The 13,459-nt window shown below is 37.0% G+C and overlaps 1 protein-coding gene across 1 annotated transcript in view; it reads left to right on the forward strand.

The window, feature by feature from the left end:
- Positions 1–224: 224 nt before the first annotated feature.
- SMC3 (structural maintenance of chromosomes 3) overlaps positions 225–13,459 on the forward strand; it is a 32,346-nt gene continuing 19,111 nt past the window's right edge. Inside the window, exons 1-8 of the mRNA XM_024756061.1 lie at positions 225–352; positions 1,338–1,413; positions 6,725–6,763; positions 8,275–8,342; positions 10,232–10,303; positions 10,680–10,759; positions 11,031–11,109; positions 12,516–12,633. Coding sequence (XP_024611829.1) covers positions 338–352; positions 1,338–1,413; positions 6,725–6,763; positions 8,275–8,342; positions 10,232–10,303; positions 10,680–10,759; positions 11,031–11,109; positions 12,516–12,633 — 547 coding nt within the window. The 5' untranslated portion in view covers positions 225–337. The remainder of the gene's footprint in view (positions 353–1,337; positions 1,414–6,724; positions 6,764–8,274; positions 8,343–10,231; positions 10,304–10,679; positions 10,760–11,030; positions 11,110–12,515; positions 12,634–13,459) is intronic.

The following is a 13,459-nucleotide window of genomic DNA, read 5'->3' on the forward strand; positions in this document are numbered from 1 at the left end:
CTCTTGTCCGAGTGAAGCTTCCGACAATTCTCAGGAAAAACTCATCTAAAAATTGAGGAATCAAGTGAAATTCACCTAAAGACATTGAAGAAGGGCTCCTTCTTCCAAAAAGAAAGAGCAGATCTGACTTTGATTCCCCCTACGCTCCTTGGGGGCTGCGAGGGTGGTTCCGTCCGAGGCGGGGACTCCGCCTCCTTGGGCGCCGCCATTTTGTTTGGCTAGAGGGGAGAGAGCGGCGCTTTGGGGGGAGGGGTCTCCTAGGCGCCTCACCTGATCCTGCTGCCGAGTTGTTGGTTCTCTCGCGGGAGGCCTTCTTCCCGGCTCGGGGCGAGGAACCATGTACATAAAGCAGGTGAGGCCTGTGCGTCCCTCCCACCCTTCACGGGCCCGTGAGGACCGCTCCTTGAGGCGGGGGTGTCGCTTCTCCCCGCAGGGTGGGCGCGGGGCTGGACTGGGACTGGGTGGGAGGGGTGCGGCCCCGGCCTGCAAGCGCGGGGGCCGCGGAGAATTGGGGCGCCGCTTTGCAGCCCAGGCCTCCCCGCAGGGCGCTCCCCTGAGGGAGGCGGGTTCTCGGGGAGAGGGGTGGAGGGGTCGGCGGGGCGGGGCCCTTTGGAGGGAGCCGGGCCTTCCCGGGAGGGTGAGAAGCGGCCGTGTGCTGCGGGACCGGCTAGCCCCCCGTGGGCCTTTTGCGTGGGATATGTGGAGAGAGGGTCTCCCCGGCTCCGGGGACGCCCCTGAGGCCCAAGCTGGGGTGTCTCCAGACTTAACCGGAGAAGTGAAAGGGCTTCTCGTTCCTGCTGAATGTGTAGCGCCGCCTCATTCCGTCGTTACTTCTGTCAGAATGGTCTTCCCGCGCTGGAGTCCACCTCAAAGATGAGCCCCTTCACACTCTTTACGAGAAGTGGCTCTGCTGGAGGTGTTGGGCTCCAGGCAGTCCTGTCCTGGAACGGCGGCTCTTTTTGGCCCGAGTGTGTGACTGACAGGGGCGCCCAGGAAAGCTGGGCCGGTCTGCATACTTGATAGACTTTTAGACGGCCCTCTAAGGGTTAGCGTTCCAACGAACCGTATACAGGGTGCTTGATTTTGAGAGTTCCCTAACAGGTTACTAATTATAACTCTTAAAAAAGCAACAGTGGCAATGGTTACTGATAAACGGGCTGTTTAGAAGTTTTTTTAAATCACTTTCCAAAATGAGTTTTTCTTCTAGGACATGGAAGCTTTTCTGTCTTGCGTTAAATGAGAAACCAGAACGGGAAGGAGTGCAGAAGGAAAATGTTAGCTTAGAAGTTATTTCTTTTGGGGTGTGTTCTGAAAAAAATCTCTCTTTTATTCATTAGGTTATTATCCAGGGTTTTCGAAGTTATAGAGATCAAACAATTGTAGATCCCTTCAGTTCAAAACATAATGTTATTGGTAAGTGTTCATGGTTTACTAGATCAGATTTATGTCTCTACAGCCGTTTAAATCCTACCTGTGTTTAGGCTTAAGGAGACAGGAATTGTCTCTGAATATTACATAAATATGTGTATTTTTTTCTATATGAAGTTACTTTTCTGTTTTTTATCTGCACTAATGAAATTGCTTCCTTTATACGGTTAAGATACTTGAATAAGACCATCATAAATTACTCATTTTTATTTGGTAGCCTCATGTGTATGTTTTGACAGATTTAAGTTTATACTGAATGACACTAAATTTAGCGTTTCAGCTCTTCTTGGTGTGTCATTTTCTAGTTAAAGTGGACACTATTGCCTTATTTCAAAGGTGACCATTCTTTTTTCACAAATTAGATTGTTCTCAGATTTTTTTTTAATTTCCTATTCTCATGTCTAAGGACAGACTACACAGGTTGGTGGGAAGAGCATAAACTTTGAATTGTAACAGAATGGGGTTCAAATCCCAATTCTGCCGTGTATTCTTCAAACTTGACTTCCTGAGCTGCTTAGTTTTATCATTTGCAAAGTGGAAATAATGATATACATCTCATGGGGCTGTTGGGAAGATTAAATGAGAAGGCAGTTGTGTGAGGACAAGGGGCTAATGGTGATTGCCTTTCAATATAATAGTTAATCTATAGGTTCTTCAGATGATAAGGTTCCATTTTGCTCGTACAGACAGCAAAAGTGTTTTCTGACACTGCTGAGTTTTTAAAGGATAGGTGAAGTGAGTGCTTCTAGACACCAAAAAAGCAAAGATTGCTATTGACATAGATTTCTGCTACAGTGTCCTCACAGAGTTTATTGGCATGCTAGTCGGCTTGGTCTACCATAACAAAATATCGTAGACTAGGTGGCTCAAACGACAGGGATTTATTTTTTCACTGCTCTGTAGGCCTCCCTCTCCATCATGCTCACAGGACCTTCTTTGTTAGAGCCTCTCCCTCACCCTCTTACAAGAGCACTGATCCCACCATAAAGGCCCCACACTCCTAACCTCACATTAATTACCTTCCAAAGACCCCCTTCTCCAAAAAGCTTCACATAGGGGGGTTAGGGCTTCAGCATATGAATTGGGTGGGGCAGGGACACAATTCAGTCCATAGCATGGGTGAGGTGAGATTCATAGAGAAATCAGCAAAGAGTGAACAATGAATACTGATGTTCCCAGAGAAACTTGGAGAATCATACTTTATTTTGAAATAAATGAATATATAATACAATTTAAAAATTGAGGGCAAGGAAAACACCTGCCCTTGGTACATCAATTGCAACTTTGTAGTTGGGAATAAAGAAAACATACTTTTCCCTCTGCCTTGCCTACTGGAGAATCATTAATTGAATTGGTGTGCCATAAGGGTAGCTTGATTGTACTAGAGTTTTACTTACATTTTGATTATAAGTGCCTTCTGATTTTCGTCAATAAAAAAATCTTTAGAAACGGAGAAAAATGAATAATCACTAGATTTATATTATTTCCTTAACTTACAAATTAAAAGTGGATAAATATCTTAATATGTCAATTGTATACAGTTGTCCCTTGGTATCCTGAATGCTTGTATAAAACTTGTTATAAAATCTTAGTGTTTTTGCATATAACCTAAGCATATCTCTAGATTACTTATAATACAATGTAAATGCTCTGTAAATAGTTGTAAATACAATATACCTGCTGTGTAAATAGTTGCCAGCTTGTGGCAAATTCCAGTTTTGCTTTTTGGAACTTTCTGGAAAGTTCCCCTACCGCCCCCACCCGGAATATTTTCAATCCGCAGTTGGTTAAATCCCCAGGTGTGAAGCACAGGGATTTGGGATTTGGAGGACTGACTGTAATTTTATAAATGAACTGTAAAATGATGGCCATTATTACTTAGGATGATTAAATTATATCTTTAGGGCCTATCAAGTATTTTTGTTTTAGCTATTATCAGACAGCTGTTCTACTGCTTTGGTTGCAACATTAAGATTGTTAATAGTCACAGTTAGAAAGGACATTATCTAAAAGTTCTTTCGTTTTTTTTTTTTTTAAACATCTTTATTGGGGTATAATTGCTTTACAATGGTGTGTTAGTTTCTGCTTTTTAAAGTTCTTTCGTTTTAACTGAAAAAACATAATATGCCTTTGTTTAACATATTTTAAAAATAGGTCCCTTAATCATATAAGAAAGACCAAAAATAGTATACAGTGAGATTGTTCCTAAAAATGTCTTTTGAAAGCTTACCACTTTGATTGTTTAATGATTTTGACCCTTAAAAAAACACAAGATACCTCATGTGCTGATACTTGAATGTTTGATGTTTAAGTGCAAGAACCATAAACCTTTTTAAGTTTACCTTTTTCCTGGCCTTCTAACAAAAGAAATATACGTGAAGTTACAGAACATAAAGAGCATAAAAGCTAAAAGGAAAAAATTTAAACTGTAATCCTTCTCCCCAGAGCTAGCTTGTGGTTTCCTGGAAAAGAGCCCGAGCCTGCTTAGCTGCTAAGGCTTTAATGGGAGGGAGCAGTCTGAGGGCAAGGGGTTGTGGGGGGTAGTGGTCATAGCTTTATAAAGAAGATACACCTGGTTTGCGGTCACATTGGATAACTTACAGACAGACTTTGTAAACCCACCACACCTTGGAAAGCTCAGGTGGGAGAGGTATGGAGAAGGTTTTATGTGCTGGCTTCTGTCTCTCTTTGGTCAAAGTTTACCACATAGGGCATTGATTCCCCCTCTCCCCCCCCCCCACACTGTGCTTTTGGATTGTGTTACTCTGGGGACTAACCCCCCTGGAGTGGTTGGGGAACTGCAACCTCCTTTGGGTTTTCACAGATCTGAATGCATCCCCACGGTAGGCAGAAACAACCTGAGGTGTTGGGAGACTAGCCTTTCTATTGACGGGCAGCCAAGGCCTGGGTTAGGGCAGGTGAATCTGGGGACACACATAAACTGGGTCTATCTCAATACCCCTTCAGTTTTTGTGTACATATATATAAGTACGCCTTTTTAAATAAAAATTGGTTTGTAGTAATCTTTTGGTAATCTATTTTTTTCTCCTTCAGAATAAACTGAAATATCTTTCCCTATCATTAAGTATTCAACATCCTTAAAATTGCTCTGTAGCACTCCACTGTGTGGGTAGGAGCAATTCTTAGGGAAATTATACATTTTTCAGTTATTTATGAATGGATTATGGTTTGAACTATTTCTGTAATTTTTTAATGATAAATTACCTTTTAAAACTTTTATTTAGTGATAATTTCAAATTTACAGAAAAGTTGCATAATTAAAAACAGTACAGAGACACTACTTGTGTATCCTTTACCCAAATCTACTGTTTTGGGGTTTTTTTTAATTAATGTATTTATTTTCGGCTGCATTGGGTCTTCGTTGCTGCGCATGGGCTTTTTCTCTAGTTGCTGTGAGCAGGGGCTACTCTTCGTTGTGGTGCGCTGGCTTCTCACTGCACTGGCTTCTCTTGTTGTGGGGCACGGGCTCTAGGCACACGGGCTTCAGTACTTGTGGCGCACAGGCTTAGTTGCTCCGCGGCATGTGGGATCTTCCCAGACCAGGGCTCGAACCCATGTCTCCTGCATTGGAAGGCAAATTCTTAACCACTGCACCACCAGGGAAGTCCCCCAAATCTACTGTTAACATTTCCCCACTTGCTTTATCATTTGCACTCGCTCTCACACTTATTTTTCCTTAGAGTAAGTTATGTACATCATGGTTCTTTACCTGTGACTTCAATGTGTACTTTCTAAGAATAGGGATATTACTTATATAATCACAGTGTAACTATCAATGTCAGTAAATTTAACATCAGTACAATAATGTTATTTTATTTTCTAGCTATGTTGACTGACCCAGATATTTTCTTTGTAGCATTTTTCCCCCTCTAGTACAGGATTTAATTTAGGATCAGGCGTTGCATTTAGTTGTCATGCCTCTTTAGTCTCATTTAATCTGGATAATTTCCACAGCCTTCCTTTGTCTTTTACAATGTTATTTTTGAAAAATATTACATAAATGATGTGTCCTTTTCAGGGTGAATCCACCTGGAGGCACATGATATCCATCTTCTTCTTATTGATGATGATAATTTTGATCACTGAGTAGAGATTCTGTCCAATTTTTCCACTGTATAGTTAGTGTTTTCTCCTTTGCAACTAATATGGAGATGGGGAGAGACTTTTGGACTATGCACATATTGTGCTCCTTATCAAAATCCCCCCTTAGATTTAGCATTCATTGATAATTCTTGCCTTTATTCTGATGGTTACAGAATGATGATGTTCCATTTCCAGCACTCCTTTCACATTTACCACTTGGTATTCTACTGTAATCAAACATCTTCACTCCTTAGCTATATATTTATCTTTTTATTATCAGTATGGACTCATGGATTATTCCCGCCCACCGCTGCCCCAGCACTAATTTATAATTCATCTAATTATTTTGGTGCTCAGATTGTCCTAGATTTAGCTAATAGAAGCCCCCTTCAGGCTGGCCTCTGTGTTTGTTATATGCCTTTTTTTTTTTTTTTTTTAAAAGCACTTCATTTCTGATTTCTTTAGAATTTATCTTGGATTAAAGGTGATGACTTTGGGGCTAATTTGTTCAGGATATTGGTCAAGATTGAGAGAGAGAGTGGCATAGTTATTCATGACTCTTAACAATGAAAATTTTGTTAAACAAAAGAAGTTCAAATGAATTCATTAAATCTAAAACATTTGATATCCTTTTATGTATAGAATTGCTTATTTCTGAACTCAGGTAGTAAAAAAAAAGTGCCTCATAGTTGTCTATATTTTTGTGATTCTAAGAACTATACATGATGTATAGGGCTGATCAGAAACTGTTTAACATGGAAATGGTTTGAAATTTTTAAATGATTGTTTAAGTATTTTAAATTTTTAGCATTATGTGAATCTTTAAATTGTTAAAAATATTTTATTATATACAATTAAATAGAATTACATGTCCATTGTAATGATTATAAATCATGAAAACCAGGTAGTATATTTAGTTATTCCTGTTAATTTTAAAGTATTGGGAAAGAGCAAAAAAATAAACAATGAAATAAATTCCTTTAAGAAAAAAATTATCTGAAGACTGCAAAAATTGTACTCATCTGGTAGTTAAAGCTGTTTTGTTTATTGATTTGTTGTTCACTGTTCTGTTGTACTTAATTTCAGTTTTTAAGATGTTATGTTAGAAAATTGGATTTTATATTTTTTGAATACTTTCTGTAAAGTTTTATTGTTTTTTATACAAAATAACATGGACTTTTTGATTTTGTAGTGGGCAGAAATGGATCTGGAAAAAGTAACTTTTTTTATGGTAGGTATTGTTTTTTGAATTCTAAACATAGTAAGACCTAGGTATCTTATGGTAGTTTATCTGAGGTTATGTCTGCATGAAACACAAGAAATACTTCTTCAAATGAGGTTGCAATTTAATGTAGAGGGTTTAGAGTATAAAAATCTGAGCTCTACTCTAGTGATTAGCCATGTGAGACTGGGCAAAACAGTTAACTTCTCAAAGTACTCTTTCAGTTTAAAAACAGAGGTATTTGCCCTGCCTACCTTAGATGGGTTGTGAGAATCAAATGAGATAATATGTATGGAAGTGCTTTCTAAACTTGAGTGCTGTATATAAATGTTGTAAATGCAGAGAGAGAGAGAGAGATTCAAAGAATGTAAGTGCAGTAGAATAGTTAATATTGTTATGGAAAATGGCTTATCTGTTTCATCTAAATCAATTATTTTAATAAAAGATGGAGGGGTGTAAAAAACTAGACTCAACAAAGACAGTTGTTGTCAGAAGATAGTAAGTAGAGCTTTAAAAACTATCTCTAAATATAAAATGCGTTTAAGCATAGTAATGCCTCTGTTAAATTCTTTGGGGAGAAAAAATATTTTAACAGATTTGGCCTGTACAAGGAGTAGATTGAAAAAATTTTGAACCTCTTAGTAGTGCTTGAGGAAAAGGAGGGTGTAGTAATAGCAAAGGTTCTATCCCTTGTTTACTTATAAAGCTAAAGGGTACTCTTTACCCCATCAGTGGTTGTAATTTGGGGATGGTGAGAAGAGTAGGATTGGAGTGGAAGTATTAATATTTCCTGATCTCCAGGGGGGATGAGGGCAGTTTGAACCTGTCCCCTCCAAGGTGATTATAAAAGAAAACCAATCCCCACCTCCACCCCCAGCATACACATTAATATATACATACTCCCTCTTTTAGAGTGTCAAAGCTCTCTTGGGTGGACTGGGAATAGAATAGTTGAGTAAAGAGTTCCATTTCTAGGAGAGGGTGGTCCAGTTAGGCATCCTATGGAAGCAGGAATGGCTCCTTACAGAAGACAAAGGATAAGTAAGTACTGCAGTAGAAAGTGGAAATCTGAAACATTTCCTACTTAGTGCTATTTATTTTGAAAAAGTATGCAATTAAGGATATTATAGGAATATATCCTATTTTGTTAAATATTTTAATTTATATTATTTATATCTAGTGGATAAAAGCAACTATAGCTTGAAACCTAACCATGTATACTTTGATCAAGAGGTACACCTTAGTTCTACTTGTCTGTTCGTGTATTTCAGTGTTTTTATTTTCTTACCTTAAATATTTCAGTGAAAACTTAATGTTTTTCTAGTATCATCATTTCCTAGCTGATTAGTCTGAAGTACAGGCAAATTTTCTGCATTCCTTTTGTCTATATGAAACAGGTAATCTACTTTATCTGCATTGTTCATTACCTGATATACTGTATTCTGTGAAGGTATGGGAAATTATGACTAAGGCATAAATCCTTTTTTAGATCCTATTAATAGTTGTTTTTGTATTTCTAGCAATTCAGTTTGTTCTCAGTGATGAGTTTAGCCATCTTCGTCCGGAACAGAGATTGGCTTTGTTACATGTGAGTGAGACTGCTTTATGGATATTAAATACTTCTAAAAATACATTGTCAATTCTGGTAAACAAAATTATTTTTTCAAGTTTCAGATCCTTTGTGAACATGGCACAGTGTGTCTCTTACGTATGTTGTTCTGCTGTGAAATTTAGCTTACTATATTAATGCAGGATAAAGGCTTAAATTTTATATAATGGTAAGAAAATTGTGTGAGTTCCCTATGGATGGATATGCCTTCCATATAAATATAAATTCTTTATTAGGAGTATGGCCTGGTAACGGTCTGGAAGCAGGTTTGCTGAGAAAGAAGAAAGTTAGGTTGGGGATTAGAAACTTTGAGACTCAGAATCAGAAGTTAATTGTGGGGACTTCCCTGGTGGTCCAGTGGTTAAGACTCTGCACTCCCAGTGAAGGGGGCCCAGGTTTGATCCCTGCTCAGGGAGCTAAGATCCCACATACTGCAGCTAAGCCTGCGTGCTGCAGCAACCGAGCCCATGCACTCTAGAGCCCATGCGCCACAACCAAGACCCAGTGTAGCCTACATAAATAGTAAATAAATAAGTTAATTGGGAGCATAGAAAAGCAACCATTACAAACTAAACAACATAAAGTTACTTTTAGCCATATTTATACTTAACTGGTAACATCATTTGGTAACAACGGTAACATCCAATATGAAAGACAGTATATAGTAATGAAAATTGTTAGAATTTTTCTTTAGATAATTATGAATAATAAACTGATTTTAGGATAAGAAAGTATAAAAGGCTATGATAAAATGATGTAACTTTATTTATTTACTTACATACTTATGTACTTACTTACACTGGGTCTTTGTTGCGGCATGCAGGATCTTCATTGCAGCACGCGGGATCTAGTTCCCTGACCATGTATCGAACCTGGGCCCCCTGCACTGGGAGCGCAGAGCCTTAGCTACTGGACCACCAGGGAAGTCCATGTCTTGTTTAAATATGGCTTATAATTAATTTTAAGACCAGAAAGCGAGATTCTTCAATATATCTCCACAGTATCTCTCAGACTTAAAGTTCTTTTTCTAACCATTATATTTTTCTCCGCCTCACTCTTTTTTTTTTTTTTGGCTGCGCCGTGTGGCTTGCAGGATCTTAGTTCCCCAACCAAGGATTGAACCAGGGCCATGTAGTGAAAGCACCAAGTGCTAACCACTGGACTGCCAGGAAATTCCCTCCCCCACCTCTTACATTTGAATTTTTAGTCTAGTAATCAGGATTGATTCCCTATAGAAAAATCTCTCTTTAGGTTTCTCAGATTAGCATTAAAAGAATAATTTCTTTAGGTATCATTCTTCATTGTATTGAACTACTACATAATAGCAGTTTTCACAATCTAGAAATTATCTGGGCTTGGTATGTAAGTAGTTGGGTCACAAATCGGTCTGAATGTGACCCATATGTTAAATGCATATGTTTTCATAGCAGATTTAAAACTATATAGAATATCTCAAATGTTTAAAAAGACAGTTTTTATCATGTGACTTGTTAGGGCTCCTTTCTAGCATTAAGGTGAATCTATAAGAGAGAAGCCTCAAAGTGTTTTATATTTTAGCAAATAGGTAAAATTGGGTGGCTTTGGGGTCTTATGCTCTAATGAGGTGATATGCAGAACAAGACCGATGTAAATCTAACTTTGACATCTCTTGCATAGTTCTCATTTTTAAAATTCAGAATCAGAAGCTGTTCGGTTGAGTTTTATTATCCTAATCCAGTGTTTGCTACTTTGGCAAGAGGGGTGTATATTAGTCTGATAGAAATGTTTCTCCATTGAATCAGGCTTGTTACCATGCACTAAACTTTAAATGTATTTAAAGAATATGAAAATCCCACTTGTGCAACATATTAATTTTTCTCATGTTTTAGGAGGGTACAGGACCTCGTGTTATTTCTGCTTTTGTGGAGATTATTTTTGACAATTCAGACAACCGGTTGCCAGTGAGTAACTGCTTTTTCTTTTCAGTAGTAACATTGAGAATTTTATTGACGCAACTAACTTTTTTCATGCTTTGAAACACTTATTTATAGTTGTACTTAGGCTTTTATAATTTAGTTCATACTAAAATAACTACAGCTTACATACTAATTTTGTCTTAAAGTTGTAATGAATATTCTGGTAAACAAATGGGAATGTGCAAGCCATTGTGAAAAAATGTCTTTGTCATAGTATTGAGTATTCGTGGCATATCTTTAGTGAGATGATTGAAGTTTCAAAATAATTGCTATGGTGAGGGACTCTGAAATGACCTTATTAACTATAAAGTTTCCACTTTTACTATTAGATTTAACTTTGGGCTTTTCCTTTTTTTCTTAGATCGACAAAGAGGAAGTTTCACTTAGAAGAGTTATTGGTGCCAAAAAGGATCAGTATTTCTTAGACAAGAAAATGGTCACGTAAGCATTTTTCTTTACGTTTGTAATTTCTATACAAAAGACTAAAAGTATTCTTTTACTTGCCTCATATATGGTACTTTTGCCTCATGTTCAACAAATCACAATTTAGAGCATAAACATAAGTATCAGAAGATTCTCTGAGGCTGGTAGAACAGAAGGGTGAAATGACTGTTCTGTACTCCTTCATGCACCTTAACTCAGGAGTTAGTGTACTCTTTTTGCTTATAGTTGGATTGTTATGTGTTTGAAATTTTTAATTGTTTATCAACAGGAAAAATGATGTGATGAATCTCCTTGAAAGTGCTGGTTTTTCTCGAAGCAATCCTTATTATATTGTTAAACAAGGAAAGGTAAGAAATAGTATCTTTATAAGTGGAATTTGTTTTCTGAGTATATTCATTGAATGATGAGTTTGATTTCATTCTAGTGGTTAAGTTGGAGTGAAAATAGACCTTATTGTCTTTTGTTTTCATTGATTTATTTTGCACTGAAGTTTGTATTACCTTTTCTGTGGCCATAAATTTATGTACAAAATAGATCCATTGCATAGTGGGATAAAAGTATTTCAGTAGAATTATTTAAGTGGATCTTATTTTCTTGGTGATCTGTATCATTTACCAAGGTGCACTGTACTGGAAGACATTTTTGGTTTGTAGAAGTTACAATCATAGTTAAGAATGTTGTAGAAACTTTATAAAAATCACATTTGAAAAAAGTTACTCTCTGAAATTAATACTCTCTCTGTTAGTATATCACAGAGTTAAAATGCTAGAATGCTTAAATTACCAGAAATCTACCATAGTGCTACATATTATTTTCCCTTAATACAATTTATATTCTTTATAGTTTTTAGGAGTTATATACTTTATCTGATTGTTCTACTGTTTCCTCGTATGTTTTAACTATATATATCTAAAGTAATTTCTTTTTCTTAGAACATACCTGCAGTGTCCTAATAGCTTTCTGTTGTGCTATATTGAACTAGGGGAAAATCCTTTTAAAATGTCCACTTCTTATTTCATGTTGGAGGCTTTTTTAGGTATGTGTTGGAAAGTTAGCATTCAGAAGAAGTGATTAGAAAGAATATGGAGTTTCACTTTAAGAGCAAGAGTTTGAAAAGACTGTCTTTATAAGAGAAATTTCTTTAAAAGGAGGCTGGGGACTTCCCTGGCGGTCCAATGGTTAAGACTTCGCCTTCCAACTCAGGAGGTGCAGGTTCAGTCCCTGGTTGGGGAGTTAAGATCCCACATGCCTTGGGGCCAAAAAGCAAAACAGAAAACAGAAGCAATATTGTAACAAATTCAATAAAGACTTTAAAAATTGTCCACATCAAGAAAAACTTTAAAAAATAAAATAAAAGGAGGCTGATTTGAAAGCCGTTATCTGAGTCTTCCCTGCACACGTGCAACATAGTAGGTCCCTTTACATCATTTCAATTTTTGCTCATATGTCATTTCATATAAGCCATCTATGTCTGCCTCTTTTACAGGAGCATTACTGTCACTCCAACTCTTTATGCTGTATTTTCTTATTCTGTTTTGTTTTTCCGCATAGCAATTATAATGTAATGGTATGCATACTTCCTGGTTTTTTTCCACTAGAAAGTAGGTTCCTCGAGGGCAAGACCTTTTCTGTTCATTGCTATTTTCCCAGTGCGAACTCATACTTAAAGCTTAGCATGTGAATAACTTTCAAGGTAGAGCTCTTAAAGAGCATTCTGTAGCTCTGTAAATAATTATTTTTCTAAAACTTTTAGATCAACCAGATGGCAACAGCACCAGATTCTCAGAGACTAAAACTATTAAGAGAAGTAGCTGGTACTAGAGTGTATGATGAACGAAAAGAAGAAAGCATCTCTTTAATGAAGGAAACAGGTAAAATAAATATGATTCTACATTATTCTTTTTGTTGTGAATTACTTTTTCATTGTGTTGTAATACTTGAGAGGAGTTATCTATTCTCAGAAGTGTATTGTATGATAATTTGCCTATATACTGAATGGAGAAAAAATTAGTTTCAGGAAGTTTAAGATTTGAGAGTTCCAATAATTTGTCTCTTTGAATAAAGAGTTGTTACTGTGAGATAATAGTGCTTTTCTAGGTCACCTACTTTGTGCCTCTAATGTCCTTTTTATTATTAGTGAGGATAATAATGTATGTATTCCTCAAAAAAAAATTGCTGGAATATCAGTTGGCATTAGGCTTTAAGTTGTTCAGGAGCAAGTAAATATGAAATTTTGAACTTCAGTCTTCCTTAGTACATTTATTATGGAAACCCTACTTTGCTTTTCAAGTGCTGTGCCCTCTCATGGCTTAGAGTCAGACAGTTTTGGGTTCAAAATCTTACTAATAATTACGTGATATTGTGACTTTAGACTTGACCTCCCTGGTCCATAACTTTCCCATCTTGTGAAATCCTTTTTTATAGTTTGTAGTGGTGAGTAGAGGAGCAAAGTATCACCATGATTGGAATATAGTTGGTATTCAATATATGGTAGCTATAGATAATGCTGTTGTAAGAATTGAGAATCAGTGACACCAGTGATGTTAAGTACGTTTTTTTTTTTTAATGTCATGGGAAGGCACTCTGGCTTTTAAAGGAAGTTTAAACAGAGGCCTTTACCACATGTAATATAAGAATCAGTGTCACTATGTGTTTATTCTCTGATGCTTTTCATAATAAAGCATTTTAATGGCAATT

The sequence above is a fragment of the Neophocaena asiaeorientalis genome, unplaced genomic scaffold (genome assembly GCF_003031525.2).
Source record: "Neophocaena asiaeorientalis asiaeorientalis breed wild unplaced genomic scaffold, Neophocaena_asiaeorientalis_V1.1 scaffold85, whole genome shotgun sequence".
In the NCBI taxonomy this organism is placed as follows: Eukaryota; Metazoa; Chordata; class Mammalia; order Artiodactyla; family Phocoenidae; genus Neophocaena; species Neophocaena asiaeorientalis.